The sequence below is a fragment of the Suillus subalutaceus genome (genome assembly GCF_016647625.1).
Source record: "Suillus subalutaceus strain FC151 chromosome Unknown DFJ58scaffold_79, whole genome shotgun sequence".
NCBI classification, from domain to species: Eukaryota; Fungi; Basidiomycota; class Agaricomycetes; order Boletales; family Suillaceae; genus Suillus; species Suillus subalutaceus.
This window is the reverse complement of record NW_024540328.1, coordinates 99,424-122,302: the sequence shown is the minus strand read 5'-3', so window position 1 is coordinate 122,302 and position 22,879 is coordinate 99,424. Positions and strand designations below refer to the sequence as shown.

The following is a 22,879-nucleotide window of genomic DNA, read 5'->3' as shown; positions in this document are numbered from 1 at the left end:
GGGATTCACGGATCTACCGGAACCTGAGGATGAGGATGCTGAAGGCGAGCCGGACATTGCAGCTTTTAATCACCATGGGTCCAGCTCCAATGATGGACATAGTTCAGGGAAGCGTCACTTCATGCCCCAGGGCTTCGTGCGACAGCTTGGTGAGACTTTCCTCGTCGAAAGAGACAATGATTTCAGTTTGGACGAAGAAGAAGACGCAGACGGTGTTGATGAAGTTGGCCTTGACGACAACGACGATGATTACGGGGCGGAAGAAGCAGAGGATGATGATGGAGACGGCGACTTCGTACCCCACATGCGAACAACGTCAAAGAACACGCGAAGCTTACGTTCTCGATCTTTTTCCGGCAGGAATTCGGCGCGGTACCACCCCTATGGCTCAACGCTCCCACAGCCTGCACCAAAGCGTGCTGCGAAGTCACCTCTTATTGCTGCCTCCACTTTGACGCCAGGCTCATCATCTCAGGTAGGAAAGTCTCGCAAGAACGCACGGTCCCTCCCTGTTCCTGTCCCAGTCCCTAACCTCACGAAGAAATCGAGGGGTCGCCGTGTGCCGACCGTGAATAATGCCGGCGGCAGCGGTCGGGCCCGAGGTTACAGTGACCCCCTCGGAAGTCGGATCTATTTGTGCGACATTAGCGGTTGTGGCAAGTGTTTTGCAAGAGGGGAGCACCTGAAACGACACATCAGGAGCATCCACACCAATGAAAAGCGTAAGTCAAAATTTTCCGTCGTCTATCCCCTCGTTCTTATCAACGACGGCAGCGCATAGATGTCCATACCCTGGTTGTGGAAAGGAGTTTAGTCGGCACGATAACCTAGGCCAGCACATGAAAGTTCATAAGGATCTTCCTAAGTTGATGGAGAGGATGGGTATGGTGGATGACGTTTAATTGCATCCACCGTGATTACGACGATGGCTTCAGGTTCGTCATTGGTTTCGCATTCAGGACGCGCAGGACTCACGTTCTCGATATATTCTTCTGCGGTGCAGTCGGCTTTTCACCAGGTCTGGGCATTGCGTCATTGTATTTTGACCAGCCTTTCTCTTTCTTGCTCTACGACTCTCGCACGACTCTTGTTTTATCTCTCAATCTCAGCTCATCTCCCGCATTCGAAATTCATTGACGACTCTCATTTTCTTGTTCTATACTTTCTTCCCCTGTTTGCATTGACTGGCTCCAGATGCTCTCTGGTGTGCCCCCATCGCCGCTCGTCGTCCTGGTCGGCTTATGTCTGTCATTTCGCTCACGATTTTCACTGCCATATCTTTGCCACTGTCAAAGCACCTACGTTCTCATGACCCTCGCCCCGCTCCTTCGCATCATCTCCATGTCGACGCCTAGTGTGTCCTCTCTATCGTCGCCACACGTTCCCGCCTGTCAGTTACCCGGAGCTCTTGTTCTATCCTTAGAGCAGTCTTGTTCGCCTCAGAAGACTATGCCCACTATGTCGCCGATGATATGCAATTCTCGCAAAGCGTCATTTTGACATCTGCCGACGCTGCCACTAAAATTCAATGCCCCATGCCAATCTTGTTGTATCTTATCCCTGCATTCCATCGTCACGTTGTATCTTTATCATTCATCGCTTGCACTATCATGGACAAATTTTTTATTTACCTCTCATCATTCTCGGTTGTATCCTAACACCACTCTGCGTATGTAGCCATACGTTATGGTTGTAAAGTATTTTACTCCTCGGGTGTTTATTTCGGAGATTCGTTTTACGGGTTTTATTATTATTGTTTTAGTCTTCTTTGGGGAATTATAGGGCCCTATCTTGTATGATCAAGGCTATGTAGCCACAAGTGGACAACAAATGCATGTGTTTTATCTGCATCAATTGAAGCTGTGCGGTCCGGCAGCCTGTTAGCTTCTCCTTGGCTTCCCTAAAGACTTTACGGCTCCCGATCGTGATTCGCGGTGGGCAGCGGCCGGATTCATAGAATAGACGTCACTCAGCGGCGCATCACATATCAAGCGGCGGCTGTACAATTACACGAGGGATTCTAATGAACATAGCACAGCTGTTTATATTACGAATAAGAGGGCGCCTTTGTTGGTCAGAAAATGACTCACAGGATAAATTTTGTGGATGTTCCGTACGGAGAACGATCACAATATATTACTAAACAATTGGGAGTTAATAGATAATAACCAGCGAGAGACGGTATAACGGTATGCAACTCGAGAAAATAGGAAGAGATGATACCATCAGGGAAGAGAGCTATGCATCATCTGTCATGATGGCAAAAAACTCTTGCTCGTTGATCTCTCCATCCTGGTCGAGGTCAAATTCATCTATCATTGCTTGCCTGCGAAATGGAAGAACAAGGGGTGAGCAAATTTGGAACTCCATGAACGAAAAAAATAAGTCACTTGACAAACAGCGGTAAAGAAAAGGCGGAAATGCAAAGGAAGGGAGCTGATGTAGTAACGAGCACGAAAAAGGGTTACTGGGATGAACTGCCTACGTGCCTCTCGTAGACCTTGCGCCCCAAAACGAGAATGAATGGGTTTTTACTCACAATTCATCATCTTCCAATCGGTCACCAATTTCCTTTGCAACACGTCGAAGATTCCGTAGACTGATCTTTCCTGTGTTATCATCATCGAATAATTGAAAAGCTCGGCGGATCTCATCCATCGGATCTCGCGCAAGGATCCGTTCGCTCACTAGGGAAACAACGTTAGCAAATGGGCGCACAATCACGAGAGAAGTTGAAGGTGCTGTAGGCGTGAGATCCGGTTTTGTCAAGACCCAAAAATGTAAACATAAGACGCGTTTTGGGGATCTGGCACGGACTCGTCGCTTGAGTAGAATTGATCCAATTGAAATACTCAACTGATTTTTGCAAAGTCCTCAAAGTCGATTAGACCATGGCCGCTCTTGTCATGGTCTCGTAATATCTTCAATACCTCTGCTTTCTTCATGTCGAAGCCGAGGGCACGCATCGCGACCTTGAGCTCGTGATAGTCCAGTGAGCCATCCTTGTCCGTGTCGAATAGTTCGAAAGCCTCCTTTATCTCTTGTTTTTGTTCGTCGGTAAGTTCTGGACGCGTGTGCGTGCGTCTCTTGGCTTTTTGTGCGGAAGCAGAGTACATGGCGAGCGGATTGAGTTTAACGTTTAGCTCAAACTGTTTAGCGGTGGCCAAATTGACGTTTGTTTGACACCGACGCGCCTAGGACCCCGTGCACCACTAATATAAATGTCAGCAGTTCGTCGCGTCGACCCTTTGCCCTTCTCAACGACGATTAAGAGTCATTACAAGTCACAACGACAAAGTCAGTTATAAGTTCTTGTGTAGAATTGGGAGGCACCCTTAACGCGCCTATAACAGCTCAGAATTCTATAGTAGAACTATCCAGAATATGGTTGATTGTCATCGCTGTAACCGCTATTTCAACTCCTGGTCTGCTTACCACCAGCATGTCCGGGACTCCACCAATCACTGGGAATGCGGTCGTTGTCAACTCGACTTTGGGTCTAGTCTAGGACTCAAAGAACATTACGTTCAGAGCCCCTACCACCATTACTGCCAGTACTGTGACGACCATTTTGACTCTGCATCGGACCTACAGGATCATTACGAAGGCGAGCATGCTTACTGTAGCTCTTGTCACAAAGTCTTCAAGAACGACTTTGGCTTGCACGAGCATAACCGGCAGAAGCACGCTGACGTGTACTGTATTGAGTGCAAAAGACTTTTCCGGTCTCCCAGCAACCTTCAGTCTGTAAGCTTCGTTTATTCTTGGAGCTACGCAAAACCTGACCTAGATCAACTAGCACTTGAACTCTAGTACACACCGTTCTAAAGACACTATCTGCCCCTTCAACGGATGTGGCTTGGGATTCATCAATAATTCTGCCCTCATTCTCCATCTTGAATCTGGCTCATGTCGATCAGGCGTCAACCGACGCGTCGTTGACAACTGGGTCCGCACCAATGATCGCTCTAACTTGATTACCAACCCAGCGCGGCTCATCACCGCTGGCGAACGTGCCTACGTTAAGCTTATCGCGACAGAGCAGTCGTGGAACGGGCAGGCTTATGAATGTGTTCTTTGTCACACCCAGTTCCGGACGTTGATGGACTTGAACCGTCACTTGGCTAGCCCTCGCCACCAGGAGAAAGTCTATCGGTGCCCTCTCAGTACCTGTCAAGCCCACTTTGTCTCCCTGAGCGGGTTGTGCCAGCACATCGAGAGTGAGCGATGTGGTGTGACGAAGTTCAGGGCAGTCCAAGACGCCATGAACAATCTCTTCGCCGGCGTTGCCCGAATCACAATTTAACATGGTAAGTTCTACATGAACATTGCAATATTGAAATTCATAGGCTATACCTGATACTTCTTATGCAGCCCTCGTGTTGTCTGCGTTCCTTCGCATGCCATATCCACATGGTTTAGTCACAGATAATCAGTTTCCATTCTTCTACTATACATTTTTCATTCTTCAACTAGCATCACCGCCTTCCCTGTTACAAGTCACTATCTGCGTACCTTAACATCCTTATCGATAAATCCATTATGATAGTTTTTGAAAGCTCTAGCCAAAGCAGGTTTCTTGTTCCCCCTCAGTTGTATATGTAGTCATACCTTGCATGCATCCTTATTTCCGCGTTTCAATTGCGCCGTATACATGAATCAAAATCGGAGTTGATAGTGGGTCTCGTAATCCCGTCTCTAATTCCATCCTCGCAGTCCAACTTGAGCGGAGGCAAATACTTAAATGGGACCGCAATCATCCAACCAGCGTGAATTGTAACACTCGTTCTCATGCTTCACCCTTTCATTATCCTGCCCCTTATTGTGCTGTTCATTTGCCAGGAAGTCATTGCCAACACGGAAATTATCAACTTCCTTGCCGCCGAGGAACGCAATGTCGACTTCTCATCCACCACGGTTGACAGTTGGTAAGTTCGAACACGATGCTTGGAGCAGTTCCTAGTGTATTGACGCAGTCCTGCGTGCAGGCCAATTTTGAATTACAAAAATAACCAGGGACACTGGAACGTAGATCCCGCTCTGCTCGACACGCCTTTGCAGCAGGTGTGCGAGTCAGAGACAGGCACTGATTCGGAGAACCCCTTCTCATGCCTTCATGAACTCTGGATAACGTTAGATCTCGATGATGAAAACTGGATGTCCTATTCGAAGTTTACACTACGTCTATCCTGGCCTGCTTCCGTACGTTGCACGCTTTTTCATTCTGGTCCAAGTCCAATTCACGGTTGTTAACCATACGTCACTATTACAGTCCCCCGCGGATTTTTTGCTAGAAATCCACAGTCCTGAGGCGATCTTAACCCGTTTGTCTAGACTACCGCACCAGTCAGCGATAGAGGATGCTTCGATCACTGAGCCGCATTTATCGCGCACGGGATTATCCCCTACTCGCCTCAAGTACGCCAGGATACGAGTCGTTGATACTGGCGTACGCACACCCACACCTGATTTCCATGCATCGGCTGTTCACGCGATTCCATTCATTCTCATTCTCGAACAACTCTACTTTGGCGTTCTACCGGCTTCTCTCCTTCCTACTGTGTGTTTCCTTATCACTGTTCTGACCTGCGCGGCTCTAGCCACACCGTGGATACTTAGTTATCTCGATCATTTCATAAAGCAGGCGAGACAGGAATTGCGCGATTTTAGCACAGCTCAAGAAAAGAAGGAACACTGAGATGTGTTAGTCGTGCGGTATACATGCATTCTTCTCGATGCTGTGGCGTGTCATCTCAACTGTGGGCGATCCAACGTTTGTGATACAACCATTGTAATTTTACGCTCGTCCAGGAGAATCCATTTCATATTGATAGATCGAGTTCACATCTCGGACTACGGCGTGTGCCTGACCAAGAAATAAACTGTCTCTCCATCAAATCCAAGACTCCGTGTGATATTAGGCAACGCTCTCCAACTCAACAAGATGAACGGCTGCAAACCACGCAAGGATGATTTCCACTCGTGGGCCGTGTAACGGTATGTTGAAATTTAACGGCTTCTTTTTGTTCCCAGCTTTGACTTTCTCCGCTGCTGCCTTCTCAGCACGTTCCTTTTGCCTTGCAGCTACAGGGACGAGTAAAATTCTGGCACAATCTAATGCCTCTAGAAGATCCTCCTGACTGCCACTGAATGCACTAGAAGGGGTATTTCGTCCGTTGGTGGGTAATGAGGAACCCGACGGAATTTGGCATGTGTTCGAAACAGATGCGAAAGCAGGGTAAGATTCTGCGTCCGCAGAAGAAGTGGATATGGTATCGGTTGAAGACGTAGGCGGTGAGGGGGGCGGTGGAGGCTCAATTACAAGCCGGTTTGTCGCCTTCTTGCCTTGTACATATGAATGAGGTTGTATGCCCGGCATCCATCCACTGGCAAGGCGTTCGAGGACCTCTATGAACTCGGCTTGAGCCATCGACCGTGGAGGTAGAAACACGGGGTATCCCTCCAGCCCGTCTACAACGACTGCAGTCCGCGAGAAAGTGGTGAGGAGAGTGGGTAACTCGGCGAGCATAAGTTGGCAAATAAGGATACTGAAATGGGACTCCACGAGTAAGGGATGGTAGGTGGTGAACATGGGCGGGAGGATAGAGTCGACATGTGCAAGGCCAGTGGCAGTTGACGTATGAATATTTGGGCGGACCAGTTCAGTTAAAAGGAAGGCAACCTCCACCCTTTTAGCCAGATCTGCTTGCATTGGCGCAGGACCTTCTAGAGTGTCAAAATGAGAGAGGAAGCGTTCATGATCACGCAAGCTCTTCCTCAGGAGCGAGTGAATGTTTTCACGAAACCCGTCATCAGCCAGAACTTGCCGGTACGCCTGGGCTTTGGGGCCATCACTGCGCCCCAGCGGTCCATTAGGATTCCCCATCTCGACTCCCCCGTAACGACCGTTAGAGAGGTAGCAAAGGCGCATCTCAGCTCCATCAAGGGATGAATTGACCTTGCTGACGCCCTCGAGCCGCAATACTGCGGACTCGATGAGGTACACGGCATGCTGCAAATGTGCCGCCCCCCGCAAAAATAATAACTGCGGTTCGATAGGGTCTGGTGCATCTGGCAAAACCGAAGGATGTAAAAGTAACGGTTCCCCATTGATTCCTTCGACATTGGTCCCATTCGCAGCGGCACTAGTACCACTAGGAGGCGCCTGTCCCCAGATTTTATTGGAGCCCTTTTTCTTTTTAGCAGCTTTCCCCCTAAGCTCACGGGAAGATATTAAATCCTGATGTGCGGCACGCGCTTTTCGCGCCGCGCGGGACTCTCGTAGGGCATGAGTAAAGTCTTTTGTCGCCAAGGAATACTCGTCGCGGAAACAGTGAACTATTCCACGCGTCCGATGATATTCCAGTCGCTGAGGATGGACTGCAATCAACTCATCAAGCACTTGCGTTGATGTGGAGTCCGCAAGTTGCCTATTGGAACTGAATTTCAAAAGTCAGGCAAAGAATTATATAGGCATTACACGAACCGAGAGGGAATCTTTTCATGGAAGAAATGAACATATCGTGCATCAGCGTCGTTGGGATCTGTGTGAATCGCAGTATTAGCACGGCATCCCAATGAAAGACCTGTTGATGGGAGCCCCCTGGACATACCATGCTTGAGAACTTTCTCAGCGATATCGTCAAATACGCTTCCTCCTTGCATTACCATGACGCTACTGGCAATTCTCATCCGCCTTGTAAGCGGCCGCAAGCTTCTGAACAGCAAGAGCTCTGAGCCTATGCACACGCATTGCGCTCATAGCGACATTCCTGCCTCCGCCGACGTTATTAGAGCCGTCAAAGCCCAGTCCTTGAGCCGTAGCCCAGGCACTATTACTTGGTGTGCGCATAGAGCCAAGGGCAACAGCTGAGAGACCAGAAGATGCGCGTACGGAAAGCTCAGAAGCCTCATCGATGAGCCTCCGAATCGTTGCAACGTTTCGGAAAACGCCTGGGTCAATGGGCGGCGGAGTAGCTTTACCCGGAGCGGGCAAGGGAAACGCAACTGACTGTGAGGTCGGAGTATAAGACATCGGCAATGTGGTGAAAGTGTTACCAGGTGATTCCGGAGGGGTATTATCCTTGAGTGAATACAGTATGCGGTCGCGGTCGCGGGGACGTGGTGTCGGTCGTGACTGAATGCCTCCAAGTGAAGCTTGAGACGAATAAGTAAGAGCAGGTAGCTGCGTTTCCGCCGAAGACAAGGTAGCAGGGTCAAGATTGAGGACGAGTAACGATTCCAGCAACTCCAACGGAAGTTGCAGCCACGGGCCCTGGTATAGTACGCGGAGGATCAGTTCGGACGCCTGAGAGAGGTAGATAGTACAATTACGTGGTAAGAGCTGATATATTTCCAATGCTTGTTTCTACTGATGCAGAGCACAGAAGCGCGCTCGAAGTCAGGTGAAGGAGCTGCCCGTAATTTTACCGGAAGATCACTAGTTTCATGTGTCTTTGGCTTCTTTGATTTCTTCTTCTTCTTCTTCTTTTGGCTCCCCTCCGAAGGTACAAGGTCGCATGTGGATGAAAGTCCAGTCGAGGAGTTAGTAGTAGCCGAAGATGTTATGACCTGGGTAATGAACTCTGTAGACTGGACTTGGACGCCATGTAGCAGTGTTGTATCATCTTTGGAAATGAAATCCATTTCCGACGACAAAGGAGCCTTCTTGGACATCGTCTGCGACGGTCAAGATGAACTTGGAAACAAGATGGAACAGACTATAGCATGTCGCTTGTCAGCTCTGTTTTCACCAACTTAATCAAGAATTCCTTACTTTGGATCATGTTTCTCACGGTGGGGTAGGCACTTGCCAATTGCTTATTGAATACAGGCTTAGCGCGCACTTGCAGCTTGATACGTAGACAACAATGATACTGGCTTCAAAGTCCATGCATAACATACGATCTCAGACAAATCTCAGATGCAGTTCGCGTATTCAACATGTAGCAATGATTGTCGACTTCCTAAAAACAATCGATCCAACTTCTGTGTATCCTGCCACAAGGAGCGTGCATCAAACGATCACGCAGAATCTCACAAATCTCACCACTTAGATGATCATGGCAGTGTGAAGGCACCGAATTAACTGGTCAACCCTCGATCCAGGAGACGTATGCTTACATTTTTTTTCCATCTATAACTATCGCCCTCGATATAGAGCTTCAAGTGAGACACACCTGTAAGGCTGTGCGAGAGTTCGACGGGGAATGCAATAAGGGTTGGGAATAGACAACGACGAGACTTTGGTAGCTAGATGACTTTGAGTGATGCGAGAAGCTTTGGACGGACTTTAACGTTGATCACTGAGGGGAATTGATCGATCGGCTCTACGAAAGTTACATGGGGTTCGGCGAGTGTGTTAATATTAATTGAAAGCGCGAATGGGATGAAGGAAGGGTAAAGGATAAAGGATAGAATGAAAGGGAGGTGGAGGAGGAAACAAAGGCTAACAGCGTGAAAATGTGAAAATGTGATATATAGACAGAAAAGGAAACGAGAAGCGATGCATACGATTGTCATAAGCCTGTACGTTGAAGGCTGCGATGATTTCGTCAGTCATCCGACGGTAAATGGCCTAGTACTCTTGACGAAAGATACGCTAACAGAGACGTCGCCAGCTGCTGCCGTCAATGGTGCCGAGTAAGACTCGTCTATAGGGTCCCTCGCTTCATATTAGGCATCTACGTATGTTTTGAATTTTCAATGATCCAAACTTACGTGGATGTCTGAAACACTTGTCTTCAAGTTTCAAGCTAACACACATCGAGAAACATACCGCACTCGCGTAACATTCTGGCTTATTTATGTGCCGAGCACGGCGCGCCGACTCGGAAGCCCTGGATTCAGGTTACTCATCGAGGAGATAGAAGACATTCTCCACTTAAACCTTCCGCTATAGACGGAAAACTATTGCTCAACAGGTTTCAAGATAACAACATGCAGGTTATGACTTCAAGTTGTATGGGCGACTCTCCCTGGATTTGCCTCTCGCCAGTGTTTTCTTTCTCGGCATCGCAGTTTAGCCGATTCGCCTTACCGTCAGTGGTCTCTCGTTTTCTCTTGGTTTCCTCGTTTTGCTCTGTTTGTGTTTTCGCCCTTGCCGGAGCCCCGCGATTGCATGCGCTATCTGGTTCTTGCGGCAAAATTTCACCCGGCTGATGATGGCATTGGGCGCCCTCTTCTTCCTCAACTTGAAGGGGCCTCGACCGGATCCTGTAAAAATGTCTAGCGTTGCGTAAAGATGGGTAATTGAACGGCCCCCGTATTTCACGGCACTCACATGACACCATTTTTCGAGGCATTGGTAGATTCAGAGTTACGCCTCTGAGGCAAGTAAGAATGAGCCTACCTACAATGTGGTACTCTTTGTATCGGCGAGCCCTTACTTGGTTTCATTTCTTTGAGATGATCCTCTTACCGCCAGATGTTGGCTATTGTAAGGTATCAATCCCATGGCATCTCACGCCCGAGCTCGGTCTCTCACCGCGCATGTGATTCAAGACGGTCAAGGTCACCAATTGGGAAAATGGGGTGCTACATACTCTTCATTCTTCTCTGGGACCATGACCGGGTTCTTCTTCTTCAGGATATCCACTATCTTTGCACCACTCACGAGACCTATGCCCGTTCCTGCTCTTATCCGAGACAAGCCGCCGCAAGTCACGTCGAGTTCATATTGATTGAACCTCGTAACGGTGTCTTCTTAACTTGACATTATGAATGAAGCGGGCGAAGTCACATTAGTGTTCAGTCCTTGTGCTTGCTATCTCAACTGAGTTGACAAGCTTGATGTCATCTTTCCTGCTCCATCATTATGATGGAGTCGAATTCATAACGCTCGGTAAGTTTCTCGGTATCCGGTTTCAATCCGGTTTAGCGCGGTGTCGCGCCTTCTCTGAATTCGCTTGCCCACACTCTCGCCACCACTTCGCCTTATCATATCAGGAATGTTCCAGTGATGAGTCTTATCTCAGACACGTTTTCTGAAAGGGTCCCCCTGCAGGCTACATCGTGCCCATTTACTCTCGTATATTATGATAAGCCCTTATAACCTAATAATTACAAGGTTTTTTTGTCCACCTATAAGAAGGGCAGCGTTTCGACCCCCAGTAGCCTATCAGCCTCCAATACTTCCGTGCTCCGACCGTTTTATCGCTATATGGCTCCTTCCGCCTCTCCTGCTACCGCTACGACGGTCTACAACGTGACACCAACCCCGACCAAGAAGTTAAACATCCCCTAGACCCCTTGACCCCAGATGAGGTCAGCGATGACTGATTGGCTTTCTGCCTTCAACGTGTCCGAGTCCTCATTCCCTCTTCTAGATCAATGCAGTGTCTTTGCGATCCGGCGTTACACTACCGCAAATACACCAATCAAGGCCGTGCGTTTCATCACCTGCACTCTTATCCCGCCCGCCGAAGAGGGCCGTGCTGGCGGCACTAGGAATCCCTCTTGTACCGGGCGGTCAGCCCGAAGCGCCCACTCCGATCGTGAGGAAAGCCGAAAGTGATGTATGTAATAATTACAATGCATTAACGTTGTACCCATTGTTCTAACTGGCGACCGGCCTATTACATAGTTCTTGGATGTGGTCAACGGGTTCGTTGTTTCGCACAATAATCGTGATCACACGACAACTCTATCGTAATATAGGGGGTACATATAACGCCATCCTGTCTTTTGAAGATGGGACGTGGAACGTCGATACATGCGGGTTAGTCGCAGAGGGCGCAGAACCTCAGATTTCTCCGAGGAGCTCGCTTTCTGTGAGCACGTTGTGCGCAGAGATGCCACAGTTCAAGCCCTTGCGAAAGAAGTTGGTAAGTGCCGACTGGGCGTGACATGGGGATTCTGCTCACTGTCTCATAGGAGTGCTACCCGAACAAATCTACGCTGACGGTTGGGCCATCGGCTATGATGACCGCTTCCCGAAACATACTCGCTTGCAACAAGCTTTCGTCTTCGCTCGTTACTCTGAGCATGAGAACCTTTATGCCCACCCCTTGGTTGGTTCTTTCATTTACTTGCTGAATCTGTCGACTTAAGATATGTGACTACAGGACTTTGTCGTAGTTATCGACTCTCTCGCGGAGAAGGTTGTCCAGATTGACTTCCCACCGACCTACAAGAGGGCCAAGGACGGTTCTGCAGAGTTGAGTGTCTCGAGTACAGAACCGTGTCCATTGTCCGAAGACTCTTTCACCGAATCAAAACGAGAGCGCATTCCACCTCCTGTCAAGTCCTTTGATTTCCTACCGGATCTCCTCCAGTCGGACCCGGCTCACAAGCCTCGTGATGATATCAAGCCTCTTCACGTCCTCCAGCCTGAGGGCGTGTCATTTACAATGGATGGCAATGTGCTTGAGTGGCAAAGTGGAAAATGCACATTGGTTAGTCATTTGCAATACTCAGCCTTGTTGTTCATCCAAAATGACATTCATGCAGGATTCAGCCATCGCGAGGGTATCGCGCTCTCGACAATTACATACAACGACGATGGCGAAATTCGTCCTGTTATGTATCGTCTGTCGCTTGCAGAGATGGTCGTTCCATATGGCGCACCGGAATTCCCTCATCCTCGCAAATTCGCCTTTGACAGGTGAGTAATCTCCCGAATAATTGTCGATGGGTGTCTCAAGTTATTCCAGTGGTGAATATGGCATGGGAACGATGGCAAACGAGCTTTCCTTAGGCTGTGATTGTCTCGGACAAATTCACTACCTCGTACGTATCCACGACTGTCATTCTGTGCGATGATGTCTTACCGATCCTCCTCCAGCCTGGCACGTATGTCACACATTCTGGGACTCCATTTATCATCAAGAATGCGATATGTATTCACGAAGAGGATGCTTGGTGTTCTTTGGAAGCACACTGACTATCGTCCCGGTGGCCGTCATCAGACAGTTCGCAGCAGGCGTCTTGTCGTCAGCATGGTCTGCACGCTTGCAAACTACGGTACGTTGACCCAGACACAAGTCTGGCTCGTGGCGGCTAAGGTTCCCATTATCATCAGAATACATCTGGAACTATCATTTCTACCAAGACGGTAACATTGAAGTTGAGATCCGTCTTACCGGAATTCTTCAGGTGTATGTTGCTGGCCAAGACGAACCAAATCCTTACGGTACGACTATTGCTCCGAACATCAACGCACACAACCACCAGCACCTGTTCTCCGTTCGAGTCGACCCGATGATCGATGGTCTCTACAACTCCGTCGTCGAGTCCGACATTGTCCCTCTCAGTGCCCCCACTGGCTCAAAAGAGAACTTCGCAGGCAACGGTTTCGTTGTGAAGGACAAGGTGCTCAAGTCTCAAGTGCAAGGACGGCGCGCGCGACTTCGACTGGGCTCGTGAACGTCGCTGGCGCATCACGAACGGAGCGAGGACGCATGAATCATCGGGCAAGGCCGCAAGTTATGCTATCATGATGAAGGGAGGTGTGCTTCCACTTATGGCGCATACTGACTCCTGGGTTGCTCGTCGTGCTTCATTTGCTCACAAGACGTTGTGGGTTGTAAGAGATAAGAGGGTGTAGATGGTGGCAGGATGTGGCCAAGTGGAAAGTACGTCCCACAGACTCGTGAGGAGCCTGAGGACTCTGTTGGCAGATGGGTCAAAGATGGAAACGGAAGCATCGAGAACGAGGACATCGTGCTCTACCTCACTGTCGGTGCGTTGTACCCTCGCTCACATTCTTTGGTCATCGGATGAACGACATTCCTACCTCTTTTTCGTAGGCACGACTCACATTCCTCGTCCTGAGGATTGGCCTGTGTGAGTACCACTTGTTTGCATAGAAGAGCCCAGCCGCCTAACCCTCCTTTAGCATGCCAGTTGAGCACGTTAATTTGTTGTTCAAACCTAACAATTTCTTCACGAAGAACCCGAGCATGGATGTTCCAGGAACCAACGACCCGATGAGCAAGCCAGCCTTCAATGGAGCGAACGGCGCCAACGGCACGAACGGCGCGTGCTGCTCGCATTGACGTGATGCCACTCACGCGACACTTTCTTGATTCTGCGTACTCGAAGGACACCACTGTATAACAAAAATGTTTATCGCTATCGCCTGCCCATGTATCAGCTATCTCGAGTACCTAGTATGACTACTCGGACAAAGATCCGAGCGTTTAATCCGCCTCCACTGTATTACCTATGCCTACTGGATACATTTCCAAGCTCTTAATACGATTTACTGCTGTCATCTGTGATCTGGCAAGAATAAGGGAAAATTTGAGGTTCGACTGTAAGGTGGACTTGCCTTGGGATGGATATCCACATGTAAGTGTTCTCGCGCGCGAAAGCGTGACCCTGGGTGACATCCTAGAGTCCTCTTCAAAAACTTAGTCCTTGCATCGTCGGTCTTTTCGCATCTTCTTCTAATTTCCACACTTGTTTCTGCTGATCCGCACTTTGAACACCACCGTCCTCAGTGGATTCGACATCGACCGCCCTCAAGGTAGGCTTTACGCCGAGCGATGCGCACAGCGCCTTGTATCGCGATCGAATCTGGCGCTGCAGTTTTCGAAATATCAATCTCTTCCGTGGTGCCAGACGCTATTGCAGCGCTAGACGGATTTACTTGTGGGAACTGTGATATAAGATCAAGTAGATGCTTGATATGGTGTACCGCACGTCTACAATAATTCAAAAGGTCATCATGATGCAGAGCTCGAGTGTATCTGACAACATACTGGTCATTGTGTCCATGTTTTGCATATATCGCTTGCCAAGTGGTAGCAAAGCCCTCGTAAAATCCGATCTCTTCCCATGTTTCGAAGCCCTTCTCTCGCCCGAGAGCTCGACCTTCGATTAGCCCATGGATACGTCCATGGGCAAAGCCGTCGGTATACCCGGCGTCGTAGAACCTGAGACTTGCTCTTCAGAGGGATCTGTCAATTATAATAAAATAATGAAGCCAACGTCTGTTCCAAGTGCACGAGTGCTTCGAGATCGAATTCATCAGCCATGTTAGCTGGAGGAATCAGGATCGACGATTAAATGGATGTCTGATGAGTTGCATATGATAGTTATTTTTGTTATTTGGCGAAAGGCCTTAGAACCTAACTGATACAAACAAACTCTGAAGCTTAGCGTGGCGAGCTTTCCGCCGTAATCATAACCGTATGGAAAGCCAGACAGCCGCGCTCCCTTAGTCAGTGTCACGCGTCCGTAATAGGTAAGAGGACTTCGTGCACCTCCGAGTCATCCGAGTCAGCAAATTTGGTTCCGTTTTGAGCATAATGCTTGTTTTCTCGAGGGGCTTTCTTGCCTTCCGTCGTTGTTCACCTCATCACATGGCCGCGTCCTCGTCTTCTGCTCTGTCTTCGCCATTGGCTTTGGTCCCTCCTGTCTTGTTGGTCACAATGGATCAGCAACTTGCAGGCGATGCTGTGTCCGTCGTATCTAAGCCTGCTTCGCATGAACGAGTTTCGCGTTGACCTCTCTATTGATATCTCCGTCCAGCTGCCCGGGTCTTGCTGTGGTAATCGAAAGTATGTCCCGCCCCGCATCAACACAAAACAAGAGCGCATGCAAATTAGTACACATATCATTCTGATATGGCTCGGTCTGCCACTTTCAATTCTCCCACCTTTAGCTTCCGAATCATCCTCGGTCGCTTTGGAAGAGCCAACGATCGAAGGAGTGTTCATCGGTGAGAGTTCAGCGAGGCTGGGGAGGTTACATCATCTGCCTGACCGTCAGACTCACTGTCCTTAGCTTGCATGCATTCTTCTGGCCTCCAGCTCCATCAATGTTTCATTTGATGGTGAATCCCGACAGTTTTGGTTAGTCCGTCGAGAATCTAGGTTGGCACGTACACATCTCAGGGATATACATTATTATGTCTCTGAGACGATCCGCACGAGGGGTGAAGGTGAATTCTATTTCATGGACAGACTATCACATAAAAAGGAGGCTTCGGCGCAATGACTGGGCCTAGTTAAGACGGAACTCTTGAGGATCTATACACTGCAAAAATGTTGTCAGCAGGTTTCGAGCCGGCTGCAAGAGAAAACAGATTTTGAGTCTGTTGTGGTAACCACTTGCTTAAGATCGGTTAGGATCCTCCGAGGAATCCATCCATGAGTGAATGTTAAAGTGTGTTTTAATAGAAAAAAAAATTGTTGTCGGAAGGTTTCGAGCTTGCGCAAGTCCGACACAAACATATTTCGATTATGTTGTAGTAACCACTTTGGCCAGGCGAAGTTGAAATGAACGTCCGAGGAAATGTCCATCATTGAATCTTCAAGGCGTGTTCTGAGAGAAAAAAACCTCGTCTGCAGGTTTTGAACCTGCAGTGGTAGTGTCAGTCCAAGAGACAGATTTCGATTCCGTTGAGGTGACCACTTTGGCGAGGGCGATGTTGAGATGAGCCTCTGAGGAACTGTTCATCAGTGAATCTTCAAGGCGTGTTCGGATGGAAAAAACTCATTGGCAGGTTTTGAACCTGCACTGTCCAAGAGATAGATTTCGATTCCGTTCCAGTAACTACTTTGGCGAGGGCGAAGTTGAGATGAGCCTCTGAGGAACTGTTCATCAGTGAATCTTCAAGGCGCGTTCGGATGGGAAAAAAACTCATTGGCAGGTTTTGAACCTGCACTGGTACAGTCCAAAAGACAGATTCTGATTATGTTGCAGTAACCACTTCAGTCAGGGCGAAGTTGCTCCGAGGAATCGGGCGTATTCCAATAGAAAAAAAAACCCTGTTGTTCGGCAGGTTTCGAACCTGCGTAGTCCAAGAGAAACGGATTTAGATTCCGTTGTGGTAACCGCTTTGGCGAGGACGAAGTTGAGATGAACCTCCGAGGAACTGTCCGTGAGTGAATCTTCAAGGCGTGTTCCAATAGAAAACAAACCCTATCGTTAGGCAGGTTTCGAACTTGCGTAGTCCAAGAGAAACGGATTTTGATTCCGTTGTGGTAACCACTTTGGTGAGGACGAAGTTGAGATGAACCTCCAAGGAACTGTCCATGAGTGAATCTTCAAGGCGTGTTCCGATAGAAAAAAAACCCTGTTGTTAGGCAAGTTTCGAACCTGCGCAGTACAAGAGAAACAAATTTTGATTCTGTTGTGTTAACCACCTTGGACCAACCTCCGAAGAATTGTCCGTATCGACAGGTTCCGAACCCACACCACAAGAGAGCACATTTCTAATCTGTTCTGGTGCCAAACGGTTAGCTATGTATATGACTATTCAAGATAGGCCTTGAAAAACCGAAGAACATCATGCATTGACAGTAGAATCGCATGGGATTAGCAGTCATTTACCAAAAATAAAATAAAAAGACTAATTTGCGTTTAATTCGATGGACACAAAACATGCCAGGAATAAGCGAGTCGGGGGCTGGCGCCGGCGCCGTCACGATATGACGCTGTAACTGCAGGACAAAAAGCCGGACAGCCGCTATACTTACTATGGAACCTACAAGTCGTCGATCGCATTAATCTCTTTAGAGGTGTACGGAGTCCTCAACTTGTGACTACCATTTTTGGCCCATGTCACGGGTGGTAACAGAGCGCGACTGTCCGGCTTTCCATATAACCGAATATCGTGTAGCGCGCTGATATAAGGGTAAAGGGGTATCAGTCCTTACGCTCATATCGACCGTTCATGTACATGATATTTATTACCTTATCCCCTCCCCATAATGCATAGCAAAGTCATGCAGGGTATACAACCCAATATCAAGCTGTAGAGTAACATAAAAAATGAAGCAAAGTATTAATGAAACCCCTCATAGCGCATTAGCACGATCCAACAGGCCTCTGACACGCCTGCTAAGTCTCTCGGCCTCTATCTTCCGATCAAGGACTTGCTGAGCAGGACTAGCCTTCTTCCGCATCCACATCTTCCCACCTTTGCAATCGCTTTCTGCTCTCTTTGCATGAAGAGCGGATAAATCGACAACGCGAGGCGATGAAGAGAATTTGATGACATCCCGGTAGAGAACCTTAGTTTCTGTGGCGAGCGAGCGAATGGTAGGAGGAGCGGGTGGTAGTTCGGTGTCGGATTCGTCTGTGTCGGAATGACCTGAGGGGTCCAGTGGAGGTGTACGAACACGGCTGGTAGGTTCTGGAAGGTGTGGTAGTGCTTGTATTTCCTTGAGCAGGTCTTGCCCCTTGAGATACGAGTTTTCTGTGCGCAAGAAACGGACGGTGCCACGAAGAGCCTCGATCTACGTGAGAGTCAGAACAACAATAGTAAGATAGCTCTGGACCTGCACAGACCTGCTCCAGGAGGTGTGATGTCTCCACATTACCCTCCATGGGGACATTCTCTGAATCGACAGGTTGTGCGCCAGCAGCTGAACACGGCAAGTCATCGAACCGTTCAATTAACCCCGATATAAACAAACACACCTTGTCGCTCCGAACCCGCAACCAACACCTTCAGTTTCGCGTTGTCTTGCTCGAACGTATCCAAGTCTGCCTGCAGTTGTTCCATTGCCTCCTCGTACGCACGTTCCTGCTTGCGCGCTTTCGAGAGCTCAATCTCAAGATCTCCAATGGTATCCGCTTGCTTCTTGGCCGCTTCCATGCGCCGCTCCATGTGCTCTATCTTCACTACTGACTCTTGTATCGTTTGGTCCTTCGTCTTGAGACTCCGCACAAGTCCTTGTATTTCTTCCTGCAGCTGTGCAGCTTTGCGCTCGGCTTCAGCATTGATAGCCATGCTGGCTCTGATCTCCTCAATTCTTAGGACCCATGGCGGGGGTGCCGGAGACTTGGTCATCGTCAGCATGATATCGACGAATGTTAGAATTGAAAGGTGCCTACTCTTGAATACGCTCTCTGGTTCCATTGCCAAAGGGAGTAACTTGTTGCACTCCGCCGATAGCTGAGCAATAGCTTCACCAACAGCCTCAAAGCACGAGGTCCCAGGTTTCATGTCCTTGGCGACAGTTGTCATTGCAGTTTGCTTGGCATACGACAACACTGTTGCAAGCTGGAATGGAGCCTTGGCGCTACGGGCATCGCTAAGATGTGGAATTACTTGTTGGGCAAGCTACAATTGTACAAATAAGCAATCATCCTCAAAAAGGGGCACGAAAACACTAACAGAGATACCAAAGTTGACTAGCTCGGGAACTGCATTGCTGAGAGTCTTGAGCTGCGGAACGAGATGTGACTTGAGTGCCGAAGACTCCTGGATAACCTCGTCGAGGCGCTTCGTAAGTTTCCTGCCAACCGCTCAGCATATATCCACAACGCAACAAACCACCTTACTTGGACAGCACCTTGGCGCTCTTGCACTGCTCCAAAAGCTTCTGCAAGGGCTCGATGAGCTCTTCCTCGGGATCATAACCACCCATGTCGAGGACAACATCTATGGAGTAATTTGTGTAAGCGATGTTGTGGCAGAGAAGCAGTGTCACATACCCTCGTCATTGAGAATGACAGCAACAGACGTCTTCGTGAGTCCGATAGATGCCGCAAATGCATCGAGATCATGATCAAACGAAAGTGCATATCCGAGTTCGCGCTCGCCCAGATCCTGTTCGAATCCATCGAAATAAGTCTCTGCCAGATGATCAAATTGGGCTAGCATCCTATGTAATAAGTAAGCGTTGTCCCGTTCGTCGAAATGAAATGGCAGGGAAACGAGAGTAACGAGATATCGAAATGAAAACTAAACGCACTTGAGTACGTCAGTGACGAATTCCATCTCCCTAAATTCATCCCGTCGAAGAAGATCAATGTGCAGATCGATGCGTTTTCTCCATCGGGGCGATCTCAGGGTATATGCGCCCGATATTGAGGAACGATGTAGGGTCGCAACGCCTGAGGATACTAGCGAAACGTTTGCACAGCGTGGAAAAGGATGCGGCACGGCCGCGCATCTGTTATTAGTGAATAAATGTTACAAGCGCCGCTGTTGAAAGTTGGAAAACGCAACGTACTTCACATATTCCAACAAGCGTTTCCGAGACGACACCATTGAGTGAGTCAGGTAGACCATGGGCTAGTCCTACGATGGTGTTGATGAGGTCGGTTTTGTACCCTAGGCGTGCGAAGAAGAGATAGCAACTTGTTGCGTCACTGTCGGACTCGACGTATTGTTGAGGTAGATAAGGCTGGAAAGTGAGAAGTTAACCGACGAGAAGGTGCAAGTCGATGAGGGATCAGAACAAGGGAACCAAGGGAGTAAAGGGAAAATAACGGATAGGAGAAGAACGAAGAATCGAAAGGAGAGGGACGAATGAACCGAAGGCACGGCAAGGCAAGAATGCTTCATAATCATGGGTTTATCCTTGCATTGCCTTGCAGACAGCTTCTGTTTCTTGATGAGGAATAAATGCAACTAACGAGAGAAACGGGGGAGGGGGTGAAAATAAACGGGAAAGTCGGAAAGAGAAGAGAGTAAAGATAATAAATGGAGAGTGATGTCCCAGACAACAGAAAATGAAGCCCACCTGCACAATTCCCAACAATTCCCCCCTCTCCCTCGCCTCGAGCTTCTTGATCTCCAGATCTACTGCCTTTGCCTGGTTCTTAGCCGCCGAGGATTGGAGTTTCAAATTCAGCGACATCATCGTTGCTGTCTGGTGCGCAGCCGTAGCAGACTCGTGCTGCGCTGTTTGCGTCGCTGAACGCATGAAGTCAAGTTCGCTGGTGAGTGGATCAGCATGATTCCCGCAAAGGCAAACAACTGAAGAAGCAAGAGAAACCAATAGGAAACCCACCCTTGCATATCTGCAACAACTTCCCTAAACCTCGCGATCGTCCCGTCCGCGTCTGACACTATATCTTCAAGTAACCCGACTCTGACCTTCTCCTCTCTCAGGTCCTTCTCGCGCTCTAAAATCTCGTCTCGGAGCTCACGCTCAACTTGAACGTGGTTCTCTTCGAGTTCGTCTGTGAGTTCCTTGAGGGCCTCAAGGTCTTCGATTGTGATGCGCTGTTCTTCGATTTTCTGGGCAGGGTGAACAAGTGTAAATGACAAAGCATCGCGCAATATATTTAAAACAAAAAGGGCGCTCCAGGAGGGAAGGGCAAAGAGACTATACACACCTCCGAAAGCGATAAATTCCGTTCTGTAAGCTGCACGAGTAGATCTTCTGCTCCCAGTGCATCGTCAAGTTGTTGTTGTAGCGACGAGATCTGCGTTTCCGCATTGGAAAGCTTAATGAGTGTTTGTTCGTATTGGCCTATTCAGCACGTCAGGTTAGATTAAGTTCCAGGGAAGAGGAAAGGAAAGGGGGGGTAGCGGATGATAACGATTAGAATGATAGGTACTAAAGGGACATGCCTTGCAGGTCATCGATACTTGTAATGTCTTTCTCCATCTCTGCTATGCGGCGGCGCTGTTCCTGTTCCGTTTCCTGCGACATGTCGCGAAGGCTATTGCAACGCACAAATCATGAAGAATTCATTGTAAGAAGACAGCAGACAGAACGTACCGTATAAGCGCCTCCTTTAATCGCTCATTCTGTTTCTCAAGCTGGATATATGCGAGTGATGTTTTAGTGTTTGAATCACCATCTTCGCCCAATGCTACAAGAAACAATTCATCAGCCAAGTTCCAAACCCGACACGTTATACTAACCACCACCCTCCTTCATTACACCCAGCTCCACTTCAACATGAGCAAGCCTTTCCTTCACCTCTTCCAACTCCTGTTCTGCTAATTCTGCCTTCTCCTCCGCAACCTCCTTATCCAACATCGCCATTTCCAGCTGCTCTTGTGAATCCGCGCCCCTTGTCTCGCCCAAACTCGCAAGTTGCTCTGCGTCTGCTAATGCACGCTTCGTTGCAATAAGTTCGGACTGGAGAGATTGTAGTTTAGCTTGAAGTTTGGGGCGCAGGGCAACGAAGGACTCTGCATCTGCGAGGCGAGTTTCAAGTTCTCGAATGTGTCGAGCATCATCAGCGCGTTTAGCTTCGAGTACGCGTATTTTCGCATGCATGGCAGAATCTTCGGTACGCTAGTATTTTTGATTGAAATTAGTGAATATAGGGTATATGCGCGTGAACTCACGGTTATGGGTGATGTAGGCTCATGCGAGGGGACACGAGAGATGGAAGGTGACGGTGCAAGTTTCGTACCGTTTAGAGATGGGCTAGAGTCAATTGGTGCGGGAGGCTGCAGAAACGTGTGTGCGACAGGCGAGGGTGGTGGTGGAGGCTCCAAAGCCGCATTTTGTGGTGGTAAGGCTAATGGGGAGGACGTCCTCTGAACCTGGACGAGAGCCTCTTGTGAGGAGGATGACCCAATCTTAGGGGTCTGTAATGCGGGGCTCTGAGGAACGGAGGATTCCGCGGATGGTTGACGGGGGAAGGATCTACGAGGTTTAAGAGTTAAAGAGGGAATACGCTTCGCAGGCGATGAGGGAGCTGTGAGACGGGAAGTGCGTGGGCTAGCTACGGCAGAGGCAGAAGTGGAGGCGGAAGGGGTGGCCTTCACGGGACTGGAGGACCGGGAAGAAGACCCTGATGCGCCGTTTGAACGCAGCGACGCTGCACGCGAAACGCCAGTACTAGGCGTGCGTTGATGACTCATGACTGTCCGAGCGACCTGTGTTTTCTATGAACAAACGCCAGGGTCAGGGTGGCTCTGGCAAAGCAACTATATGGACTCACAGGAGGCTGCGGTTCAGGCTCAGCATTAATTACCTTGACCTGGCTTGGACGAACAAATACGCCATGGTTTGGCTTGCAAGAGAAATAGGTTAGGCCTTGCAGACTGCCATCGTTCTTACCCTTGGGCTCATGAAGCTCAATACCAATCCATTTGCCCGACGAGAAAGACGTGGCGCCAGAAAACCGCACTATTCCACGCCCCGCCGAAACTTCGACGAGCGCACCCACTGGCGGGTCCATCCAGAAAATAAAACGAATGAAAGTAACGGTCTTGTGTAAGTCT

General features: G+C 48.9%; 8 protein-coding genes across 8 annotated transcripts; 4 read left to right on the top strand and 4 right to left on the bottom strand.

Moving 5' to 3' along the window:
• Positions 1–304: 304 nt before the first annotated feature.
• DFJ58DRAFT_662866 (uncharacterized protein) lies at positions 305–902 on the top strand (the record flags this gene model as incomplete). The annotated part of the gene is made up of 2 exons (XM_041382326.1): positions 305–722; positions 775–902. The coding sequence occupies 2 exons, from the start codon at positions 305–307 to the stop codon at positions 900–902; spliced, it is 546 nt and encodes a 181-aa protein (XP_041242130.1).
• A 953-nt stretch (positions 903–1,855) lies between these two features.
• On the bottom strand, positions 1,856–3,138 carry DFJ58DRAFT_796195 (Ca2+-binding EF-hand protein). Its single transcript, XM_041390573.1, has 4 exons — positions 2,858–3,138; positions 2,540–2,687; positions 2,091–2,326; positions 1,856–2,038 (listed from the first exon to the last, which is right to left on the bottom strand). The coding sequence occupies exons 1-3, from the start codon at positions 3,114–3,116 to the stop codon at positions 2,239–2,241; spliced, it is 495 nt and encodes a 164-aa protein (XP_041242129.1). The 5' UTR covers positions 3,117–3,138; the 3' UTR covers positions 1,856–2,038; positions 2,091–2,238.
• A 123-nt stretch (positions 3,139–3,261) lies between these two features.
• On the top strand, positions 3,262–4,697 carry DFJ58DRAFT_796191 (uncharacterized protein). Its single transcript, XM_041390572.1, has 3 exons — positions 3,262–3,747; positions 3,800–4,310; positions 4,375–4,697. Exons 1-2 carry the CDS (start codon positions 3,385–3,387, stop codon positions 4,304–4,306), a joined length of 870 nt encoding a protein of 289 aa, XP_041242128.1. The 5' UTR covers positions 3,262–3,384; the 3' UTR covers positions 4,307–4,310; positions 4,375–4,697.
• DFJ58DRAFT_466731 (uncharacterized protein) lies at positions 4,691–5,808 on the top strand. The gene is made up of 3 exons (XM_041380523.1): positions 4,691–4,928; positions 4,989–5,202; positions 5,273–5,808. Exons 1-3 carry the CDS (start codon positions 4,792–4,794, stop codon positions 5,696–5,698), a joined length of 777 nt encoding a protein of 258 aa, XP_041242127.1. The 5' UTR covers positions 4,691–4,791; the 3' UTR covers positions 5,699–5,808.
• Positions 5,809–5,917: 109 nt separating this feature from the next.
• On the bottom strand, positions 5,918–8,676 carry DFJ58DRAFT_842906 (uncharacterized protein; the record flags this gene model as incomplete). The annotated part of the gene is made up of 5 exons (XM_041392889.1): positions 5,918–7,430; positions 7,487–7,544; positions 7,614–7,658; positions 7,750–8,308; positions 8,335–8,676. The coding sequence occupies 5 exons, from the start codon at positions 8,674–8,676 to the stop codon at positions 5,918–5,920; spliced, it is 2,517 nt and encodes an 838-aa protein (XP_041242126.1).
• Positions 8,677–11,161: 2,485 nt separating this feature from the next.
• Positions 11,162–13,997, top strand: DFJ58DRAFT_717070 (copper amine oxidase; the record flags this gene model as incomplete). The annotated part of the gene is made up of 14 exons (XM_041384312.1): positions 11,162–11,229; positions 11,338–11,386; positions 11,427–11,520; positions 11,659–11,719; positions 11,740–11,825; positions 11,875–12,011; positions 12,066–12,378; positions 12,451–12,604; positions 12,654–12,729; positions 12,852–12,963; positions 13,022–13,361; positions 13,557–13,681; positions 13,749–13,785; positions 13,838–13,997. 14 exons carry the CDS (start codon positions 11,162–11,164, stop codon positions 13,995–13,997), a joined length of 1,812 nt encoding a protein of 603 aa, XP_041242125.1.
• Positions 13,998–14,346: 349 nt separating this feature from the next.
• DFJ58DRAFT_906776 (uncharacterized protein) lies at positions 14,347–15,079 on the bottom strand (the record flags this gene model as incomplete). The annotated part of the gene is given in 4 exon segments (XM_041395028.1): positions 14,347–14,548; positions 14,568–14,648; positions 14,706–14,879; positions 14,935–15,079. 4 exon segments carry the CDS (start codon positions 14,979–14,981, stop codon positions 14,347–14,349), a joined length of 504 nt encoding a protein of 167 aa, XP_041242124.1. The 5' UTR covers positions 14,982–15,079.
• Positions 15,080–17,553: 2,474 nt separating this feature from the next.
• On the bottom strand, positions 17,554–22,874 carry DFJ58DRAFT_796173 (dynein associated protein-domain-containing protein). The gene is made up of 17 exons (XM_041390571.1): positions 22,597–22,874; positions 21,995–22,540; positions 21,563–21,941; positions 21,417–21,510; positions 21,266–21,357; positions 21,028–21,164; positions 20,700–20,929; positions 20,430–20,625; positions 19,917–20,090; positions 19,780–19,856; positions 19,656–19,733; positions 19,396–19,565; positions 19,254–19,342; positions 18,803–19,021; positions 18,376–18,739; positions 18,244–18,320; positions 17,554–18,191 (listed from the first exon to the last, which is right to left on the bottom strand). The coding sequence occupies exons 1-17, from the start codon at positions 22,834–22,836 to the stop codon at positions 17,751–17,753; spliced, it is 3,603 nt and encodes a 1,200-aa protein (XP_041242123.1). The 5' UTR covers positions 22,837–22,874; the 3' UTR covers positions 17,554–17,750.
• Positions 22,875–22,879: the final 5 nt, after the last annotated feature.

What these genes read in the sequence shown, in the direction of transcription:
- DFJ58DRAFT_796191 (XM_041390572.1), top strand. Translation starts at nt 3,385, where the DNA reads ATGGTTGATTGTCATCGCTGTAACCGCTATTTCAACTCCTGGTCTGCT. An exon ending in CTCCCAGCAACCTTCAGTCT is followed by an intron (nt 3,748 to 3,799) that starts GTAAGCTTCGTT and finishes TAGATCAACTAG; the next exon opens with CACTTGAACTCTAGTACACA.
- DFJ58DRAFT_796173 (XM_041390571.1), bottom strand. Translation starts at nt 22,836, where the DNA reads ATGGACCCGCCAGTGGGTGCGCTCGTCGAAGTTTCGGCGGGGCGTGGA. An exon ending in TGTAATGAAGGAGGGTGGTG is followed by an intron (nt 21,511 to 21,562) that starts GTTAGTATAACG and finishes TGTTTCTTGTAG; the next exon opens with CATTGGGCGAAGATGGTGAT. An exon ending in CGCTTGTTGGAATATGTGAA is followed by an intron (nt 19,857 to 19,916) that starts GTACGTTGCGTT and finishes CACTAATAACAG; the next exon opens with ATGCGCGGCCGTGCCGCATC.
- DFJ58DRAFT_466731 (XM_041380523.1), top strand. Translation starts at nt 4,792, where the DNA reads ATGCTTCACCCTTTCATTATCCTGCCCCTTATTGTGCTGTTCATTTGC. An exon ending in TCCACCACGGTTGACAGTTG is followed by an intron (nt 4,929 to 4,988) that starts GTAAGTTCGAAC and finishes TCCTGCGTGCAG; the next exon opens with GCCAATTTTGAATTACAAAA. An exon ending in GTCTATCCTGGCCTGCTTCC is followed by an intron (nt 5,203 to 5,272) that starts GTACGTTGCACG and finishes TCACTATTACAG; the next exon opens with TCCCCCGCGGATTTTTTGCT.
- DFJ58DRAFT_796195 (XM_041390573.1), bottom strand. Translation starts at nt 3,116, where the DNA reads ATGTACTCTGCTTCCGCACAAAAAGCCAAGAGACGCACGCACACGCGT. An exon ending in TGAGGACTTTGCAAAAATCA is followed by an intron (nt 2,688 to 2,857) that starts GTTGAGTATTTC and finishes TTGTTTCCCTAG; the next exon opens with TGAGCGAACGGATCCTTGCG. An exon ending in CGATTGGAAGATGATGAATT is followed by an intron (nt 2,327 to 2,539) that starts GTGAGTAAAAAC and finishes TCCATTTCGCAG; the next exon opens with GCAAGCAATGATAGATGAAT.